We start from the raw sequence: 22,976 nt of genomic DNA, 5'->3' as shown, positions 1-22,976 counted from the left end.
GCTTGCGTATGCATGAGTACCTTCTCTTTTCGTTAGCACTCATTAGTTCACAGTATATGAACATGCCAAAAACAAGCTCCCCTTACTACCTCCCTCTGTCACCCCTCGGCCCATGTCTTACACACACACACACACACACACACACACACACATAAAGGGTGCACACACTCACACAAGCTTTCCTTGCGCAGACCCCCAGTTAGTGCTTGCATCGCACCGTGAGCTGCCATTTGGCGAGAGCTGTTTGCTGGCAAAGATGGGGAGGTCATGGTGTGATTGTGTGTGTGTGTGTGTGTGTGAGTGTGACGCAGGGGGGCGAGAGGGTGAGTTGCTGGGTAGAAACCACTCGACTCTTGCACATGAGTGCCTGATGTAGTAGCAGCTCCACATGTTGTGTCAGGGTAACCCCCTCCCCTCCTCCTCCTCCCCTCCTCCTCTCTTCCTCTCTCATCCTTTCCTTCGTTCCTTGTCTTCTCTGCAGCGACGGGCAGAGTCTGTGTTCATTCACTCTTTCAACCCTCTGTCTCGTCTAGCGGCGCCTTGCTCTTCCCGTCCTCTGCACGCAACTCTCGCTGAGGGCTCACCTCTGCGTTTGTGAGTGTCTGCCGCACATCAAGACTGCCTCCCCCCTCCGCTCTCTACCTGCCTGTCTCCGCCTGACACACATCTACTCCTCACACGCAGATCTCTCATGTAACGCTGCTTGAGCTCAGTTCATGATTTCATTGAAGGAAATCTCTCCTGAGGCATCTGAGAAAGGGTGTGCGTATGCATGAGTGAATGTGTGGCGGAAGGGGTGTGCAACATGGGCAGGTTGGAGGGGGTTTATGGTGGAAAACCCACAATAACAACAACAATAACAACAACATCATAAACAGGAAGACCCGAGAAAAGAAAAACATTCTTGCCGTGCCATTGCTCGACACTTTTACAGACCCAGAGAGACATTCTGCATCAGTCTGAGGCAGCTTTATATAGAGAGGAATGCTCCTTCTAGGTCACGTATCACACTGATGCCTCTGTTATTCGTTGTGGAATGGAATGTCATCATCAAGTTTTTTTTTATCTCGAGCACAAAAAAAGCAAACGGCAAAAAGCCTCCTGCTGTTGGTGATCAAAGTGTTTGCGCAGCTCTCGATTTCTTGAGTCTTCTTCGTGCAGTTGCTGATCATGCCTTGTTATTTCATTCTGGGACACGTTCCCTTCATCGCTCATCAGTTTTAAACACACTTTGCGCTCATGCAGTTTATTTATTCATGAATTTGATTTACCTTTTTGCCAGTTAATTACTTGAATGTAATTTCAGTGTCGGGAGGAAATCGGGTGTTTCAGGAAAAAACACTACATGGCAATCAGCCATATAGTAACAGCCATCGCCGACTCAAGGGTCGGCATCCAATCAACATGACAGCATCAGAAATATGCACAGGGCCAATGTTATGGCTGGCACTTGGGCGGGGGGTCCTGCCTTAGGCTGCGCTCCTGTCGTGACCCCACAGATGCCACGGCAGCGGTCATGGAGGGGACCCAACGCCCTGGGGTGCTCTCTGCCCCGTCTTAAACTGGGATTGGCTGCGATGTTATCTGCCCCCGTCGCTCTAGTGGTGGGCTTTGGGGAACTGGGAGAAAGGGGGCTTTGCTGGCAAGTCTTCCCCCTGTAGCCGTGGTAACAGCGTCAGTGGCACGTGACTGTGTGTAAGTGAAAGTGTATGAGGGATGGATGGGGGCATGGGGGGTGGGGGGGTGGGGGGTGGTAGTCGGGGCTGAATAAAGGGTTAAGCACGCATGAGTAGGAGCAAAGTAGGCCACAACAATAAACTGGAGGAGGGGAGTCGTGCACATTCACTGTACAGCAGGATTAAGGCGTACATGTATTGTATGTGTGTGTGTGTGTGTGTATGGGGGGGGCTGGGTGGGTAGGTGGAAGGTTGTTGTTTTGGGACAGACACTCACCCTGGCTCCCCTCAGGAGGTGTACTGAAGGTTGGAGGGGTATCAGAATGGATGTAGAGTCAAAGGTCAACTCCTGCTCCTCCTTTCCGGAAATAATTAGCTTTCACTGCACTGTACCCCATTACACACACACACACACACACACACACAGATACACATACACACACGTTGACACAAACAGATTGCTTGTCCAATTTAAAATCCCCTAGAGTTGTTACAGTCATCGCTTATGTAATAGGGTTGAATGAACAAAACAAAAACAAGCCGCAGTATCATTAGTTCATACTTCAGAAAACAGGCCACATTCGCTCTCTCTCTCTCACACACACACACACACACACAGGCAAAACCAGACACACACTGTCTGACTTCTAGACACAGTGTGGTGGGGTCAGCCTGGACTGTAAGCTGTACTGTCTGTTCAAGATGGGAAGGAAACTAAACAAACACACACACATCTCCCAGCTGTGTGCTGAGATTTCTATCTCTCCGAGGACACACCCTTTAAAAACACATACGCACCCATAAACATAAACCCACACACTGTACACACACTGTACCAAAAATGCCAGTGCAATCTAGGATTACCGTCACACTTTGATACAGACTTTAACAGTCAATCAAAACATATCTCAGTAACAGTAATAATACAAAGCTACAAGTACACAAAAATGCAACTAAAATCCATTAACGGGTAAAAGTAATCGTAGTGCAATTACTTCCACTCTGGTAAATAAACAGCCGAGATCTCTGCGTTCCCGTCAAGTTACAGGCTGTGTTTAGTGGCAACCTATGGCCCGGGCCTGCCACGGTAAGACAAACAGCTATGATGAGAGAGCGTGCAGGCGCTGGAAATGCCGTAATTAACACATGGCCTCAATCACGCATCCTGAATACATTTTCTCTTTCTGACTCACTCTCGCTTTGTCGGTCTGTTTCCCTTCACCCCAATCATTTTCCCACTGTGCCTCTCTCTCTCTCTCTCTCTCTCTCTCTCACACACACACACACACACACACACACACGTGCATGTATCATCCCGCCTCCACATACATACAGATAGACAGACAGACAGACAGACAGTCAGACAGACAGAATCTCACACAACAAGCTGAGTGGAACCACCCACACATGCAGCAAGCAGACACCTACATGTGCTCACACAGTGACACAATCTCTTATACCCCCTGAATTTATACCAGGATCTTGTTAAAGCCATGGCAACCGCATCCCCCATCCACCAGCCTTCAATCCACCCGTGTGTGTGTGTGTGTGTGTGTGTGTGTGTGTGTGTGAGACAGATGCAATCTACACTATTACATTGTCGGGGTTCGAGCTAGTGGCCTTGGTAACGGAGCTGAACGTCAAATCTGGGTCACATTCATTTGACACAAAACCAGAGATATTTTTCAAAGGTAGGAGGTGATAACTCAGTGCCTTCTTTCTGTTAGATGACTGCTTATTTGTTATGCTCCATAAACCCTGACTTTTACCTGTCTTCAATGGAAACACTCTTAATTTCTTGTTTTTCAATCAAGACACATTGTGAGACCTAAACACCTGAATTTAAATGCATGCTGCTGTAGAGCTACCAAAAAAATGTTGCAAATGCTGGTAACTCACTTGAACATAAATCTTTTAGCTGCCTCAAGGCCACCTGATCATTTCACCTCTCCTGCTACTATACACACACATACCTCACCACCAGCGACAAAACAAATATACTTTGCACCACAACCTCACCTGCGACGTGCACTTCACCTCATGCACTCCGATGACCTCGGGAAAATTCCATTTTGGCACACACTCATCCCCATCAATCTCCCCGCCTCCACCTCTACCCGTAAACCGTTAACCTTAAGTCCAACTCCAAGTTGCCTCAGAGCTTTCTCCATCATCCCACCACCACCTCCCACACCAAACCCCCCTCATCTCCCCTGAGGATGCGGATCCTGCTCCAATTAAGCAAGCATTCCTCACATGTTTTCAGGCGGCTTGAAAGTAGTTTAGTCGTTTTTTTTCTCCTCTCTCTCTAACGTTTGTTTACATGCCCGGTTGCCTCTGCTGATGCAAATTGGTCTGAGAGTGTTGGGGTGAATGATCACAGGTTTCGGGCCATCAACTCGGGGCAAGGAAGTGGCACAAAGACAAAATCATTAACTTAAGTATTCATGTACAGCGGAGCCTTGCGTTGTCTGAAGCTCATGTTTTCCCATGAAGGCCTTTGAATACTTTTAGACATTGAGATAAATGATATGCAATGAGCAGTAACAGACACAGTCAGTGACTCAGTAGCTGTAAAATTGTAAAAATAAACAACATAAATCGAACATGAATCAGCTACTATACCGAACTGCACATCAGCGTAGTCAAGAAACGCTTGTTCATGTTCCAGGACCAGTTCCTCACCTGTTTTGAAGATCTCGTAGCGCAGAGAGAAGCCCGCCCCCTGGTGGGCGTAGTCTGAGACGAATCTGATCTGGAGGGAGGGTCCGGATGAGATGATCGGCGCTGGGGCGATGTTGCTGCAGTGTCGACCCAGAACGTCGGCAGTGTCCGAAGTCCCGTCGCGGATCTCTATGAAGTCATACCTGATCCACAAAGAAGGAGAGAGAACAAACAAAGAGATTATTTCCTGTTGCTTTAAAAAAGTTTTCCCCACAAGCATCCATCAGAAAAACGAGCTTAATGCAGCAGGAAGGGATTAAAAGAGAGGTAAAGAGATAAAAAGAGAGCGGCGGGTGGTAGATAAACATAGATAGATAGTTATGGGGTTATGCAACAAGCTAAGCTAATAAAAACCAGACAGGTGTGGACCTATTTACCATCAGAGTTCAGCCTCAGGAAAGAACACACAGTGTCCAAGCGAAGCATTTAGGAACACAACACAACATTAAGACACAAATAAATATATCTGCCCCAGACTTGGCACCTTACTTGTGCTCTTTCCCCTCAGCTGCATTCAATAAATATAGCTCTGACAACCCAGTTTTGCTCGGGACAACAAACTCAGATCTCCTTTACATCATCTTGGGCCGAGAAACCCCCAAATCATTGGATCTCGGATCACAAATAGAGAAAATGAAGGGAGGGCCGTGTTAAACAAGTGGTTGCAATCTGAGGGTGAAGATGCAGGCAAATAGACAGCTGGACGGATTCATTAATAAGAAGCGTAAAAATAGACAGAGAGGCTCATGAAAAAATAAAGAGGTGAGGTCTTGGAAGAGGAAAGGTGAGGGCGTTAGCAGCTTGGGGGGTGAGTTGGGGTTTAGAGAGAGAAATTAGGATAAATAAATGTCTTGCTTTTTAGCTTCCACATGCTCGAGCTCTCAGCTAATTATGACCTTTGACTAGCCAACGACCCTGAACGATAAAAGCAAATTCTTAACTGTCAGGTCAGTGTGTGCGTGTTTATGTGTATGTGTGTGAGAGAGCCTGTAATGTCACCAACAAGACAGAGAGAGAGCGAGAGCCCACCTGGCTGATCCAGAATTAGCTCATAGCCCTGAGTGTCATTCCTCTAACATTATTAGACACATGCAGAAGAGTCTGAGACAGAAGTGTTTATATATATATATATAGATATATATGTATATAAATAAAGTACAGAATAAGAGGGAGAGGAGAGATTAAGTGGGGGCCAGCGTGAGACTTGACGAGTGCAGTTGCTTGCCTCATGAATGAATGTCTTATTTTAAAGTTAAAGCATCGCCATCAGCATGTTCAAACGGCTTCTACTCTTAAATTGTCCTGAATGTGTGGCAAAGCCATCTGGTACTTCAGATGCTGTTTCAATTGCTCTATTTACTTAACAACATTCTTTAGGCCTCAGAAGGGCGAGTACTGAATGAAAACTGTCATTTACTATAAAACACAGTCTTTCTGGGCATTACCTCCAATAATTGACACCATAGCTTTGTTGATATGATTAAGAAAGGAGCAGCCCATGCCTGCGAGCTGACAGTGAACCACCTGGTTTTAAAGGTAATAATTTGGGGTTATGATGATTCTGGAAGATATGGAAAACTCCATAATTTCTGTTTGTTACTATCTCAGCGCTAAAGTACTGTTTTAAATAAGTTATGCACAATTTTACTTGAGTAATGTTATTCCTAAACAGGCAATCTAAAAGTAATCCTGACGTTTCTACCTCTTTTTGGAAGCATGTGTTTGTGTGTATCTGCATTTTCTGCTAAATGGGCATGTTGTTGCGCAACTGTGAATAATTTCCTTGTAATTTTTGTTTGAATAATATTCATCCCTGGTTGTCTCCCTGGTGCTAACAAGTGCCCCCCCCCCCCCTTTATTGTGATTGCCTGCGTAACTAACTGCATCGCCGCAGGAGCCCTGAAGCTACGTTGAGGACACCCTCCCAACATACACACACGCAAAACCACACTCTTCTCAATTAGTTCATATGACGAAGCCGTCAAAAAAACAACGGGGCCGCTGTTGTCTCAGTAATTACCGTGATGGGCTCTTTGATGCTGAAAGAGCATCACAGACGTCTCTGTGTTTTCAGCCACTTTAACACAGCATCTTGCTAACGTTCAAAACAGGAAATTGTTGGGTGTTTTTTCTCACTACTTCCTCAAACTAAGAAAGTATTCAGTAAAGCTGAGAGGCACCAATCAGCTCTAGGCTGTGTTTCTCTGTGGCATCTAAGCACTAAGACTGCTTTTGTACTGCAGCTTGGAATAAAACCTGGATTAAGAAGAGTCACTAAGCTCCTTTTTTGGCTATCTCATTCCTGCAGTGTATTGATTCCTACACAGAGCATTCAAGCTAAGACTGCTGATGGAGGGATAATCCCGACCACATTAATCTGGGTCAGAGTGGCACACGTACAGGTGACGCTCCAAGTGTGAAAATGCTGCAATGAGACCGTAATGTCACCAACATGATTGTCAGCACCATGCAAGCATCTGATGGATGGCAAGTGTGTCTGTTTCATTAAATTGAAGTATAAAATGATCAGAATACAAGAACAAGGTATTATTTTGTGAAATTGTAATGAAACTGTTCTGACTTGGCTTTGGGGTGTGGAGTATTAAAGATGACAGTGTTAATCAGGGATGGAGGGTCTAATGAAAGGTGGTATCGAGTTGCAGGATCTAGCGTTTTTGACTTAAAAGTCAGGATATAGCTGCCTCTGCTGCTGCAATTGTGGTTGTTCTTTCTCTCCATCTGTCTCTCTTGAGCCCCTCAACTGTACGGAAGTGCATTACTGGAGTGCTCTTTCACCAATTCCCATTATATCCGTGCACCAGCACGGAAAAACATATGGGAATTATTCACAGATGGCATTCCCCTCTAAAGCAAACCATATATTAAGAAGAAGACACATGAACAAGTTTCAGTGTCCCACTACGTACTCACACTCCTAGCAGTTAAAGTATGTGATGGTTGGGGCTACAGCAAATCACAAAAGTAGTCGTGAAGCAGTTGTCCAATTCTCTTATACATGTCTTGGTTGTAATCCTGCATTACAGAGGCGATCGTGAAGGCTTTCGTGGCAAGCTCCCACGGTGAGCCTGTAAGAGCCACGGCTATCCCTAAGTACGCCTGCTTAAAGCTGTAACTGACACATGCTTAGGGAAAACACACACTCAAACATGTGCCAGCAAACACACACACGCACACAGATAGACAGACGTGTACACACAAGCACACGCATATAGACAAACACAGGCGTGCGCGCACACAGTCAGCGCCGTATCGCCAACACCAAGGATAAAAGGCCCGCGAAAGAGCTGAGAGCCTAATTAGGTTTTAATTGATTTTGGAGTGGGTCTCTATCCTTCTCTCTCTCCCTCTCTGTCTCTCTCTTTCTGTCTCGCTCTCTCCTGTCGTGGATTAGCGTCAGTGAGTGAGTGTTCCTCAGATGTGATTATTGACCTGTTCGCTCAGCCTCTCCCCAGGCTCTGATGAATACATGCATGAGGGCCCGACGTGTGAGAGCCCACTGTCTGTCTCTCTCTCCAACGCACACTTGAACGCATTCCACGACACACACACACGCATAAATCATTTGCACATGCGCACACACACCTGCACCCATGAAGAGACACATTAGCATCACATACCACTCACAAACACATTCAAGCATTCACGCAGCCCCCCCGTCCAGATCCAGATTCCATTAGGAGTTGTTTTGATCCAAACCCCGCCTATGTCTGACACCATCCATTCCCCATTCCCAGCTTTCTGCCTGTCTGGCAGTCTGTCTGGCAGTCTGTCTGGGTCTGCATGACCGGCCCTGTGTTTAGGGAGCCATTACAGGGCACCAGCTTCAACCCCCCCCCCCCCACCCCCCCCACACACACACACACACACACACACACACACACACACTCATTTGGTCCATAGAGAATAGTTGGAGCAGAGGGAGAGGGGTTAAGGAAACTAAAACCCCTCAAGGGCCAGTAATTCTGCACCAGTCCAGACATGTCCTCTCTTCCTCTTCTCCCATATATCACTCCGCCCCTCCGCCAAAACAACTAATTGGCTTTCACACCTTTTGTGTTTGTCGGGGACCAGGGACATTTCCTCCAGGCATCGGGACCTAACCACAGAGCAACATAACTGCAGTATGTATACACTCTATGCATGCATATTTATAGGTCTCTCAACTAGCCTTTTGTGGCCTTCAGGGCTCCACTAGTGGCCATTCTCCCCGCTATAAACACCAGTCAGTGTGGTCATCTTACTCTAGGGATCAGTAATAGTCATTACCTTCCTCTTTTATCTTTGGCAAAATCAGCAAAGGAGTTCTCGTTTAACAAGCTGTCTGCAAAAGAACTAGCTTGGGATATTGTGTTTCATTTTGTTTAACCTAAATGCCTACATAAATACATAAAGCATTCCGTGGGAGCATCGAAATTACACAAAAGATTAACACATAATTTGCTGTGGGTGCGTCATGGTCGTCTGATTTATTTTGTTTGTGCCGATAAAAGGGCAACAGCTGTTCGAGAATATCAGCAAACCAAACTTGGCTGTTCTCCGACACTTGAGGCCTCCTGTTGAAATGATTTTCCTCTCTGCTCCATTGTGTTTTTTTCCCCCTCTCGGAGCACAGAAACCCACAAGATCCCGATCCGGTAAACAATGACAATCTGCCTGTCGCTTCTTTTCGTCTCCCTCTTGATGATGTACAGAAGCAGAAATTAAGTAAGGCGGAGGGTGTACAGGAGACACACACCCAGATGCACGAGCATCCACATACACACACACTACCACCCACTCCTCCCGCCCTCGATGGGGACTCTAATAAACCATAAGTGCCTCTGAAATATTAACTAGATGCTGCGAGCAAAATCCCTGCAGATCCACGGGGCCTGCCGTCTTCAATCTAGCCCCAAAAACAAACAGCACTCCACGTCTTCATCTCCTCACGCCTCACCTCCCCTCTTCTGCCGTCCATCACGGATTCATACTTACAGATGACCGGGGCCAAACCGCTGACCACAGGCAGTCTGGTTCTCGGCCCCAGACCTTCTAGTGCGGCATCGATCTGAAACATCAGACTATAAACTGCTGTCTGAGCTGAAGCTGTGACCCTGCTGCCCCTGCTGGATGCATTTTAATCGACCTCTATCAACATATATTTAGCAATGGAGATTTTCCTCACTGGGTTGCAATTCATCCTGACACATTTCTTCCAGCGGAGGATTTAGATCCTCCAGTCTAACTTCACATAGAGAAGACTGGGACACCCGTGCTGCACGAGGCTAGACTAATAGCTTTGATGCATTCCTCATGTCTGAATGTCTCTGCGGCGGTCAAGAGCAATCGATCAAAGAAAGCATTTGAAATGGTAACGCTGTTTTTTTACATTTAATCATAACCTGTTAATTGTATCATCATTACAGCTCTGGCAACTGTAACAGTCATGACTGCTGGACGCTGATGACCATGATCTTGTCCTAAACGCCGGCCAAGTGCCAGATATTGACAAATCAGAACCTGAACAACTCCCTTTAGTCGTGACCTCTGGCAACTCATCTGTCTCTCCTTTCATCCTTAACCATCACCCTCCTCCTCCTCCTGCTCTTCATCTTCTACCCTCTCTCCCTCCGGCCATCGCTGATCATCTATCGATTTTCCATTACAAGCGGAATACAGACATTGATCCCACACCTCTTTGCCCCCCTTTGGGTATTAGTAAGAGGGTGATATCATGCACACACACACACACACACACACACACACACACACACATAGACACACACGCTCATGCCAATACAGGAGAGCCGTTGCTATGTGCTGGAGACATCTCTCACGGTGAGCATGCATGTCACAGGCCAATGGGATTTACAGCTTTGTGTGTGCGCGTGTTTGTGTCTGTACATGTGTGTGTAATGTTATAAAGTTATATCATCAAATCTCCCCACCTCAGGCTGCACTCGGTAACAAATAACCAAATAAAAGTGAGAAAATAAAAACCACAGAGGTGGAAGGAATGGATCTTCCTGAATGACTACTGTTTTATGGCGCGTGTGTCTGCGTGCATCTGTATGTGATTCTGCCTGTTTCAATGTTTAATTCAAGTGTGTAAAAATAAAAGCGCTTCCTCCCCGGGCGGGAGGAGAGGGAGAATGAAAGAACAAAGGGAGGTAAGAGATAGATCAAGAAAGGGGGGGTGAAGAGAAAGAGAGCCGGAGAGAAACAGCAAGAGAGAGAGAGAGAGAGAGAGAGAGAGTGAGTGGGAGAATTGTCTCTCTCTCTCTCTCCTCAGCTCCTGGTATATCACTAGGTAGCATCCTGGGGCTTGGTGATGGCAGATTGCATTAGAGATATGGGCCTGATATTTCATCTAGCCTTTATTACATTTAGTTCACATCAATCGGCTGGCAACCTGAAGGTAAGAGCTATTTGGCACGCGGCCGGACTCCCCCTGAAATGAAATCCTGAATTAAAGTGCCAACTCAGACACGGAGCGCCTGCATAAGGCTGCAGATTTGATTGCTGCAGTAGAGCGGCGGTTTGGCCACGTTACATCGTCCTCGAGAACTGACTGTTTGAACCCACTGAGGGAAAATCACCAGCTGGCCAGGGATATTAGCCGGAGTTCAGATCCCTTGCCTGGGCTGACCAAGCACTTTTCTCCGTTTTATAAGGGCCTAAAGTGCCCAAGGGGGGATATGATGGCTGATGAGCACTCTTGCACCGACAGGTTGCATGCGTAAGTGTGTACGTGCGTGTGTTTTTAAGCGTATCCACCGAAAACACATGTCCATTTACAATCTTTAGGGCCATGTTATATTTTTTTCTCTGTGCGTTTCCACGATCAGCAGTCTAGACCACATAGCTCTGCGTCTTTCAGGTAACACAGTTCTGGTTTTCTGCTGCTGCCGTCTCTGTAATCCCAGCTGTCACGCAGATTTCCAGCCTTGACCAAGCTGGTGAGCCCCTCCACCTCTGCAACCCCCTCTGGCTCCTTTTTCCTAACCTCGCGGAGCACCGTGAAAACATGCAAAAATCTACCCTCTGCTCACTCACACTGCCGTGCCTAATCATACAGGCCAAAAAAAAAAAAGGAAGCTACCCGTAACAGTGCTACAGGGCTCGGATCAATCCGGGTAGAAAGCATAGCACAGGACGGAGAGAGCAGGAATATCGAGCCGTACTTTGGCTTTTTCCACTTATTTCGGCTGCTATTTCTGTGCCCCAGAGGGAAATGCATCCTCCATGAAACACAGAAGGGCAAACACATTAGTGTTAGAGGTTATGCATAAATAAATGTTGGCGTGATCCCCTATTTCTCTAATGGGCCTTTAAAATGGGGGTTATCACTGGGATGCTGGATGGATAGATGGATGGAGGGAAGAGGGAGGCGGAGCGGCGAGTCTTACAAACTAACACTCGCTCACATGCTTGCAGAGTTACTCACATGTAGACGATTTTTCCCACCCACGCTCACTGACTCTCTTTCCCACACACACTCATACATACAGGATGAAGGGAGATTGAGTGGGAGGGTGTGTTAGAGGGCAGGCCAAGGCCTCAGTCCCTCCAGGCGAGCGTAAAATAAAAAAATAAAAAAACATCCCAATAAAACCCTCTGTGGAGAGGAAAAAAAGAGGAGGCATTTCAGTTTTCTCTTCCTCCTCCCTCGGCCTCCTCCTGCCCTGCACGCCTTGGGCTGTGAGAAACTGCTTGACATACTGCTTATCAACAGCTGAGCCATTCCTCTCTCTGCCACTGCAGCGGGGAAGTCCAGTGTGCCACAGTGTTGACACTGTGACGCTGGTGTAAAAGCGGAATGACTGAGAAACATATTGCAAGGGAGATAATTACGCAACATTTTGCCTCTGACAAAAGCGACAGAAACCTGGAGACACAAAGCCAAGACATCAAAATAACATTTTCCCGTTCACAGCAACGTGACACAACTGTGTGAATAGAACCGACAATCATTAGAATATCCTTTCACTGAAGCAGCCATTGATGTCCTCATGAAAGTTACATTTTTCTCCTGGCCAGACAAAGTGCTTTGTCAGTGAACAATACAAAAAACACCCATCAAGGATTATTAATTCTTCAATTTGCAGAGAGGAGGGAGCGCTGGAGAAAGGAGGGGAGAAAATAAACGGCCATAATTGCAGAAACTACACTGATAAATCTAGTCTGTGCTCAGTTTAAAGACACCAAACGGACAATGAAATAGCCTTGTGTAACATTCATCCTGACTCAGATGTATAAAAGTGGATTAAACAGAGGAGACTGTGACTTCTTCCTCCTTCCTCTGAGGTCTAAGACAATAGAAGACCATATGATTTGGATTATTCATGTCTCTGAGAAAGGAAACTGACCAACGCAGTCATATCCAGACAAACAGCTGGGCCTCATTCTCTTTTTCTTCTTTCTTCTCCTTCCCTTCCCTGTTTATCCTCCCTCTGCCTTTTCCCCCTCCACAAACTTCAAACTACATCATGACTCTTTTCTTTCATCCTATCTAGTCTGCACCCCCCCAGACTATCTGACCCTCCGCGTCCAAACACAGACATAGATTTTCAAATATTGCCTGGCATTTGATTATCAGATGGAGGGGGATTACAGCCGGACAGTCCTGATAACGTCAGATTACACAGGCACACACAGGGAGGTTTCTTAGAATAAACTTTCTGATTGTGGTGTATAAATCAATGTGTTGTCCTTTAGCATGTAAAAAAACCCTCAATCATCTGGTTCCAAGCAGACTAAAAGAGAAATATCTTTTGGCAAACAAAGTATTTGTGTCCTATATCATCAACTTAACCAGTAAAAGAAACACATGGACTAATTATTTGAATCATTCTTTTCATTCCGTCTTTTGCTGTGACCGGCTTTGCTCGTCTTCACCATCATGCGAATGGGATCAAAAAACTTGGGATGTGGAAACTAAAATGAGCAACATTTTCTGTTGAGGTTATGCGCAGCTGACGTGCCCTTGAGCAAGGAATTCAACCCAGTAATTGCTCCAGAGAACACAACACTAAAGGTCTGCGGTTGTACTGGGCAGCATCCAGGACATAATGTGTGTAATGGTGTGAATGCAGAAAAAAGAGACAGCGCTGAAAAGAGCTTATGTGCTCGCCATTCTGTCAATAAATAACCATTTCACAAAAAGAAAACCACAGTGCACTTAATGGTCAGGCCGTTTAGCAGAAAGCTTGTATCTACAATTAAAATTTCCTTTGTGATTGACCTGTTGTGGTTGAAATGTGGAAAATGTTTCAACAGCTTGGGATCAGGCCAAACCACTGGCAGTGAATTATAATGGCATGTAAAAAATCTGTGTGCTTGAACAGGAAATTACTTATTTGAGATACAAACGCTTTTGCAGCATACTAATGAAAATGTCAACACAAATCACCACTCAGCCAGAATAATAACACACCATGAAGTCTTATTGGTCAAAGCAATTTTACGCTGATAGACAAGCGTGGTTTGCAGACTTACTTGCAGTCCAGCCTCTCGATCTCAAAGTGTGGGTTGAAGTTGAGGACGATGCGCTGCGAGGGCTCCGGTGCTGTGATGATCCAGTGACAGTTCTGGTGAGGCGGGTACTCCAGAGGATAACCGGGGGAGGTGATGTAACCGGCCTCACTGGCATCGAAGACGCCTCCGCACTCCGGCGCTGTGATAGAGACAGAGAGAGAGAAAGAGAAGGGTGGGGTAAAAGTTATTGATTGTAAAATAGACAAAATACAGGAACAATTCAGTAAATTGAGTCTTGATGCATTTCTACATCTGTCATTTGCATGGCAGCCGGCGTCCAGCCATATAAATCCTCCAGTAAATGGTACACTCCCTAGAACAGTAACTCAGAACATAATAAGAACATATGAAGATGTGATGAGCTACAAATGAACAGTAAAACAAAGAAAGCAATTTAGGCCGTCAGTTAGCAGGAAATTGGAAAAACTTCTCCATTGTGGATTCTCTATGCGAGTGGGACCACATGGGTAAGCTATTAAAACAATAAAAGATCATCACTGCAGCATGCACACACACACACACACACACACACACACACACACACACACACACACACACACTTGCATGCAGAGAAACACACAGAGCCTTTTTCACCCTCTTCCACACCCAGGCTCTTATCTCTCCAGTTCCCCCGTTGGGAGCGTTCTCCAAGTGTAATTGTTGCTCCGGCAAGCCAATCTGCAAACATTAGGACACATTCCCTGATCCTATCACGCTCTCCCAGGAACAATGGCCTGCCAATGGCATCGTTCGGCAGGCTTAGACAGGAAGTGACACACAGACGGCCTGTCTAGCGGGGTTCTGGGGGTCACCCCGACTCTGTAATGAGAAGCTAACGCGGCAACAAAGGGCCCTATTCTCTGCTCACACCCTGACAGCTAAGGCGGCTCTCGCGCTTCACGTTATCTTCCATAAACACGCTAAACACATAAACTCACATGCACATACAAAAGGAACATGTATATGGGTATTCTACACACACACACACACACACACACACACACACACACACAGCACTGTGCACAATGGCTCTTTTATTACTCTTGCATTGCAATAGATTTGCAGGCATTATTATTCTTTACGGAGGCATAGGCGAACGTGTTCTCCATGACAACAGCGGGGGGTGGTTTAGCTACCTACCTCTGTATATATGTGTGTGTGTGTGTGGTTGCTGATGCACCAGGGGGATCTCTAAATGTAATGAACTTTGTGATATTGAACACAACAAGGGACAAATGTTTTCTTAATATTGCAGTTGACGGCCAAATAAGGAGAAAACCACACAGAAGGAAGGAAAACAGCTACATCAGGCAACAAACTGAAGCTTATGGTATGCTGCCATTAACAATGCACTACCAAATGGTGGGCTTAACCACTCAGCCGCTGAGCTGAATCTATTCTTGACATAAATGGGTTGATATTCTTGCCTGTTTCTTTCAAATTTCTGTGAAAGCATCAATAAAGGAAACGAAAAGAAAAAAAAAAACAGCAGCAAAGGCTTGAAGTGTAATAGACCCTTCAAGTGATGACATTTCCACCGCCTATTGTGCTTAAAAGGCACACTTAAGATTCTCTGACATTTGATAGAGCTGCGATGGCTTCCTTACTTTGTTACTGGAGAGGAGCGATGCCCACGCTCACACACCAGGCACACACAGCTGCCGGTGATTTCATGTGAGCGCACGACTCCAGCCGCCCACATGCACACACACACACACACACACACACACACACACACACACACACACACACACAAACACACATACAAGATGTTACACAAAAAATGTACAACACACATACAAGTTCAGCACACAAGAAGGCACTCGCACGTACAGGGATGCATGCTCAAACACACTCCCACGCATTTATGCACACACACACATACACACACATACACAGCCGCTGCTCCATGTTCAAACGGCCACCCACGCACGCACACATCCAAATACATACAGAGGGCCTGTCAATCACGAGGGCCGACAGAGGTGGAAAAAATAGCTAACTGAAAATTTTCAAAAAGACAGCAGGGATGGCAAAGAATGACAGAGAAAGACAGAGAGCCACACACACACAGACATCTCTTTATCTGCTGCGGCTGTGCAGACAGACAGTCATTGTTGGGAGGCCTATGGAGGGAACGGTGTGCAGGAGGCTATCACCACGCAGAGCCCTGCCAGATTAAGCTGTTTGGGGAGAATCCTGCAGCCTCGACACTTTTTCCCTGAGCTGCCCATTCAATGGCCTCCAAGGAGGATGAAGTAGGAGGGGTGGGGGTGAGAGGGGAGAGGGAGCGGGAAAGGAAAGGGGGGGATTACAGCAGGGAAAGAAAATGGAAACGAGAGGATGAAAGTGAGGAGAAGTGGAGAGGGAGAGGAGAGACGGTGAGGCGATGGATAAAAGACGGATTGAGGAAGAACCGGGAAGATTGATCGGAGGGGGAGGAGGGTGAAGGCGGAGGGCGGGGGTTGATGTACGATGAGCTGATGCGAGGACATAGGTGGGAAGAGAGAGCGAGAGCGAGGACGAGTGACAGGCGGAGAGGGAGCAAGGGAGGTGACAAAAGGTGAAGATGAGGGAGAAATACAGAGGGTGAGGAAGAGAGACAGAAAGATGCAGTGAGTGAGAGAAGAGATGGAGTGAGGGGACTGTGTGTGTGTGTGTGTGTGTGTGTGTGTGTGTGTGTGCGCTGCTCAGAGAGTCTGACGAGCCTCATTAAGACATGCCTGCTATCCAGCGGCTCCCTGTAGACACTGACCCCACTGGGAAACCTCTGCCAGTCAGCTCACACACACAGACTCGCATTGGCAGCGTGTGTGTGTGTGTGTGTGTGTATGTTTGAGTGAGTTAGTGTGTGTGGGTTGGTGGGTGTCTGCTGCTGCTAAGGAAAAAATAAAGAATAATGGGGATGCAGCAGCAATACATCTGTAAATGAGCCGCTGTGAGAAGATTTTTTGATTATGATAACAGATGTGTGTATTTTTTCCTAATTGCTTGAATGTCCATGGCAATTAGTTAGTACAAAATATGTATACATGAGTGTGTGTGTGTGTGTGTGTGTGTGTGCGTGTGTTTCACTGTCAAGCAGAATGTTTTGGTGAGAACAGAACTTGTGGTGTTGGATGAGTAACACAGGGGAAGCACTCAGGAGCTGCCAGCAAGCTTCATGAATTACACTGTCTCTTCTACTAGTGGAGCCAATCTGTCTACACACACACACACACACACACACAAGTGCCACATTTGTTTCTACGATGCAGGGACCAAGACCCTATTACATGAGAACAATGTCTACTACTATGTGTGTGTGTGTGTGTGTGTATGTATACACTGTATGTAAGAGCGAGAGTGTATTTGCAAAAGTGTGTTTTTCATTATTGCAGCAGAAATACAAAAAAATGTGTGAATGCATTAGCATGTAGCAAAGCATTTGTTTTTAGATTGTGTCAATGAAATGAATGTGAACTCTGTGTGTGTGTGTGTGTGTGTGTGTGCACATTTTCTAGTCACTCCAGATCAAGTCAAACCCTGAGATGTCTTTGTACCCGCTGTGAGTGCCTTTATCTTCATTATCTGGGAAAATGTGCATATGTCTGCATGTCTTAGCTCACGTTCTGTGTGTGTGTGTGTGTGTGTGTGTGTGTGTGTGTGTGTGTGTGTGTGTGTGTGTGTGTGCGTGCGTGCACCCACGCTCTCATTTCTATTAGCCGCCTTATCGGGGGAAGTATGGCGTCACGCTCTGGGATAAGCTGTGAGTGTGAGGAGAGGCGCTGATAAATCCCTCCATCATTCCTAGTGTCTCTCGCTCCTCCCTTGCCCACCCCCCCCCCTTAATTAAAAAGTGCTATCGCCCCAGAGTGAGGGAATGAGAGGGGAGAGTGGGCAGCGCTCATCCATTCAGTCAAGAGCAGGGGTTGTCTCTCCGACTGCTTTTAATCTCACCCATTCCACACTAGACTGGACCCACGGAGAGGGAGAGGATGAGGAGGATGGGTGAAGAAGAGAGATTCACTTTCATTGCCCTGTGCTTTAAGACCTTTATGCTGAGGTGGAATGCTTTGGGGAAAAGAGGCAGTGGTGTGAGCAGTATTAGAAGCAGTGAGTGTATGTGAGAATTTAAATTCACATGAATACGGTTAAATATCATCAACAGACCGGTTTCAAAGCTTTAAGGCAGTCCTTTTTTTAACTTTCCGCACTTGTTGCATTCACTTGAGAGCAAAGGCGTAGGTTCGATTTCACAAGTGTGTGTGTTGTATCTATTTTAAAAACAGATCAATAAAAGTTTGTGTTTATGATTTGCGACAAAAAGTCCTTTCACTCAGAGAGACTGACTAAATAACATGTATTGGTGTTTTAGATGTTATCTACTAGAATAATGACGAAAATTGACCAAAACACACACCAACAAACAACAATCAGCCCAGAAATGCAACATACAGACAAAGGCTTTTTGTTCAACAGTGTTAAATGTGTTTAAGGGGGGATTTTGGTTCTTTTAAGAACTAACAAAAAGCTACATCAAAGGCTGATAATATCCCAAAATCCTCTTTTCCTCTCTCTCTCTTGCATTCTCCTTTTCTTTCTACCCCTCCCTCCCTAACAGGATAAGTGCCCCATGCTAATCAGCTAAATGCACTGTGCTGGCCATCGTGATCAATGGTTCAATGGATCAATCAAGTAAACAGATGGTTGCTGGTGCCTGCGGGAGGGGGGGGGGGGGGGGGGGGGGGGGTAATGGCGTGGGCCTAATCCTGAACACTACCTGACTACAGTATCATGTCTCTTCCTCCCTTGGTGGAGTCTTTTGTCTCCGTGCCGGAGCGTCAAAACCTGCACCACCGAAGCACTTTTCACAAAAGACTGGGAAGTGGAAGCAGCAGAGCCTGCATCAGCAAGAGGGAGCTGTGAAGAATCGAGCTTTGCTGCAAGAGTCTTGGTGATTTGTTACCACCCTCGACCCCCCACCTTACAGGATGTTGCCTTGCAGTGGAACTGACTGCTTAAAAAAAACCCTTCTGGGAGAAATGCAATGCATAAGTTCTTACAAAAGCGTTTTTCTTAAATTCACACCCTCAACCCTTTCCTTGTGTCCCCTCTCCCCTTTAACCCCCGCTTGTGAATTACAGTGAATTTAAAATGCTTTGCCTCTTGACAATGCTAACCCCCTCCAGCTCCCATCTAAACCTGTCCCTGAGCACCCTTTAAGACCCCCCTTGTGTGGCTAATGCGGCAGAGTGAAAGACCCTGGCTCTGTTTTATTTATGGGGGTCTTGTTTTTAATTTCACCCGAGGTGCGGCGGGCTGTTCTCGGGCTTTGCGTGAGCCTGTGACTCTCATACCTGACTGGTATTGAACAGGGCCGCTCAGTTTGTCTTTGGCTATGAATGCTAATAGGTGACCTTGTTTTCACAGCTGATACCTCTGAGGCTGGGGCAGATTAAAACACAGAGAAATGCAAAGAATTGAAGGGCGGGTTGAGAGGAGGATAGAAAAGGCGGGAGGGAGAAAACAAACAGAGAAGGGCAAAACAGACCAAGAAAGGAGATAAAAATGAGAAAGTCCATTCAGCCGGGAGCTACCATTTGGAAAAGAAATGATTAAATGAGTAGAAATCCAACTCTGGAAGAAATCGCAACCATAGGTGGAGAGGATGCACAGCCACCCACTCAATAAACATGCAAATGAGCTGCTTAATGGCCTGAATATTAATGCTTGTGGTAAGGAGTAATTGATGTACATGTCACTGAGTCAAACTATTGTGATTACAGTACAAGTGGAGTGGAAGTCTCTCTGCGTCGGATATAAAGATTGCAAAGGGAACCTTTTCTTTCTCCACGTGATGCCACCAGCAGAGAACAGGTCCAGGCATCTCTCATGGATCATTTACCTCCAGACCATGGAAGATTTTTACACGTACAGAGGTTTCTGGCTGAGATCCCTCAGGCGTGCATCATTTTGTTCCAAATCATTATATTTGAAGGGGAAACCCTTTTGCTAAAAGTTGCTAAAATACAGTGTAGCATCGAAAGCAGGGACTCCCTGGAAACCTTTAATGTGACTCCAGTGAGCTTATCTTTCATGAGAGCATCATTTTGTAATGAGTGTCCATTTTTTTTAATGGTACACACATTTCTTTTATTTCCAACCTCTGGCTGTGATTTTACTCCACTTTAGCGGTGTCACTTCATAAACCCTTAATGCGATCTGTTCCCTCTAAGTCCAGTGCCATTTTAACTGTGTGACCCCTGCACGCTTTGATGTTGCCCTTTCCTCTCTCACTCTGTTTGATGCACAACCCCCCCCCCCCCAGTCTCTCCTCCAAGTCTTCCTCTTCCTTGTCCCCTTCTCTTCCTTCACGTTATAACCTGGTGGTTCACTTTTCTGTGCCTTGGGCAGCTTTTTGCATCTGCCGTCCATTCTTCTCTGCGGTCACTGTCTTTCTGTCTCCTCACATCTCTCTCTGTCGCTCTCTCGGTCTCTGCTGCACCCTCCTTCTCTCCCCCTGACTCTCTGAACCTCCCTCTTCTGTCTCCGCTCTGTTCTCTTTCAGTCTCTCTTTCCTCTGGCATCTGTGTGTAATGTGGCTCTTGAGGGGAGCATGGAGGCAGGGACATGCGGTGCAGTGTCTTGGCAGGGGAAAGAGAGAGAGAAGGACGGAGAGGGGGAGAGAGTGAGGGGGGGATCCAGCTTCTTGCTTGCCTGATGGCTGCCAAGAGGCTCACATCTGTCTCTGATCAACGGGTACACAGGCAGCCAGTAAAACACACACACACACACACACACAGCAATTCAGAGGGATGGCTGGAGTGACTGTCCTATTTAAAACAAGTAGCCTAAACAAGAGGAAGAGCCCATATGAAGTGAACAGAGCTCAGGCTGGGGGGGGTGCTGTAAAGGCTCAACAGTCATCATGGGATCATGAACAGCTCGTCACCCGCCTACTCCCGGTGAACCACAGCACTCCGGCCGAATATAGACTACTAACAGAATAATATATATTATAAATATAATAAGGAAAAGATAAGCAAGATGTGTGAATAAGCACGATTAAGTACCACAGACACACAACATACAGCAACATTGTATTTACTCTTTGACATTTTTCCTTTTTGCGCAGAAAATCCCACCTGGGGCGGCGAAAACGCGCGTCCACATGAAATATAAAAGTGTGACACCCGGAGTCAAAACACCGTCAGAGCAACAAGAAAGCTGGAGTAGGTTAAGTGCCTTACAAGGATGAGACCATGCGTCTTCCCACCAGTGGCGTCACTTCTCTGGATGGTAAGCCCCAACATGCAAACCTGTCTGCCTCCTGCACATTCTGGTGACCAACCAATGAGTGACTCGGTATTATTATTATTATTTGATCCGTTTCTGTGCATGACACCAGATGGAACATTGTGCTCCCCGATGTTAAATCCACATTTAATGAGGCTTCTAAATAAACCTGGCGCTGTTTCGCGCTTGAGCTTTGCTCTCTCAGTAGTACATCAAATATGGACTCATTTGCCACAGTGCCGTTTCCGTGCTCAACGGCAAGAATTAGCCCTGCTTAAGTGCCTTAAAGCAAGGCTCGGAATCCCTGCCAGCTGCAGGGCTGCTATTCCGCACTATAATCTCCCATCTTATTGTTATTTGATTGCGCAGAGTGCACGGAGGTGACGGTGCGCCGCCGCCTGGAGCTGCAGGCGCCCAGCCACCAGCAGCCCTGCCTTCACCCTGCACAGACGACCCCAAGGAGCACGAGGAGATAAAGAAGGAGAGAGGCTGGCGGTGGCTGATGAAGATAATGATTCTAATGGTGATGATTACAGTCCTATTAGTCAAATCCTACAATGACAGTGGAGCTTTTACGCACGGTTTCTTGGACATTTGTAAAATAGCGGGTTTTATAGCCCAGCCTCCGCCTAAAAGCTGCTCTCATCCTGATGGGAAATAGCGTTTTAATCAGACACGGGTTTGTTTATTTCCCTTGGTGAATAATTAAATCAAAGAAAAACATCGGGCAACTCGGGGTAAACAATGTGTTTGAATTTTCAAAAAGCTTCATGCATATAATCAGCTCATTCACAGTCCAGTGAGCTGAAGGGAGGCTCGGTCCCGCTCCCAGTCTAGCTGGGACAGATAACTGTTTCCGATCTTCTGAATATTTGATGAAAGCATCTAAGTTCTTTAGTTTTATATGTGTAACAGCTGGCTTGGCACGAGGCTGAATTAGTCACTGGCTTACATTTAAAAAGTCATCATGGTGCCAATGATGAAACACACGAGGCCTAAATATATAAACGTGCATACATACATATAAACCCGTTGCATTTCTCCCATATTTACCATATTTTAGGGGGGAAATATCCAAGACACCAAGAGACACATGGACCTGGTTATCACACAATGGCTTTATCATGCCAGGCGCTTATTTGTATTGAAATAATATGAAACACATGACAAGGAGCTCTTTTAAACGGTAAAATGATTGCAATGTATAGACACAGACTAAACTAAATGTGATGTTTAGACTGAATGCATGCTTCTGTGATTTAGAATATTATCTCTTTTGGTTGAGACAGACCACGCGTGCGTCAAAAGCAGAGAAGTAACTCAAACTCACCCTCTTCTCCTCGGACTCTCAAAGCCAGATGACACATTGCCATTAAAAATCCAATCAACGATGACACAAAATCCATCTTGGATGACTCAGACACTCGTGGAGAGCTTTAAGTTTCTAATGTTTCCACCTCGTAGAATATAAATTCTGCTGTTCCTTCAAAAAAAAAACTAAATCCACACCCCTTTAGGGCCAAAAACCGCTGGCAGCAGTCAGAGCGAGACCACTTCAGTAATAATCCCACGGCGTTTATTAAACCATGGTGGAGAAAACTATGTGCCAACTACATGTCATTGAAGAAATTCAGAGCTCTTTTCTTTGCGCAGCTCTTTGCCTTTCAAGTCTGTTCATTTAGCGGAGAAGTGCCACTAAACCGCATCCACAACACAGTGAACAGACAAACTCCTTGATCAATACTGCGTGCGCTCCGCAGC

The 22,976-nt window shown here is 46.2% G+C and overlaps 1 protein-coding gene across 1 annotated transcript in view; it reads right to left on the bottom strand.

Annotated features, from left to right (window-relative positions):
- Positions 1 to 22,668, bottom strand: part of nrp2a (neuropilin 2a) — a 56,338-nt gene extending 33,670 nt beyond the window's left edge. Inside the window, exons 1-3 of the mRNA XM_070930914.1 lie at positions 22,546 to 22,668; positions 13,899 to 14,076; positions 4,362 to 4,543 (exon numbers count right to left, since the gene is read on the bottom strand). Coding sequence (XP_070787015.1) covers positions 4,362 to 4,543; positions 13,899 to 14,076; positions 22,546 to 22,621 — 436 coding nt within the window. The 5' untranslated portion in view covers positions 22,622 to 22,668. The remainder of the gene's footprint in view (positions 1 to 4,361; positions 4,544 to 13,898; positions 14,077 to 22,545) is intronic.
- Positions 22,669 to 22,976: the final 308 nt, after the last annotated feature.

Source organism: Enoplosus armatus, chromosome 24, assembly GCF_043641665.1.
Source record: "Enoplosus armatus isolate fEnoArm2 chromosome 24, fEnoArm2.hap1, whole genome shotgun sequence".
Taxonomy (NCBI): Eukaryota; Metazoa; Chordata; class Actinopteri; order Centrarchiformes; family Enoplosidae; genus Enoplosus; species Enoplosus armatus.
This window is presented reverse-complemented; position numbering and strand designations above follow the sequence as displayed.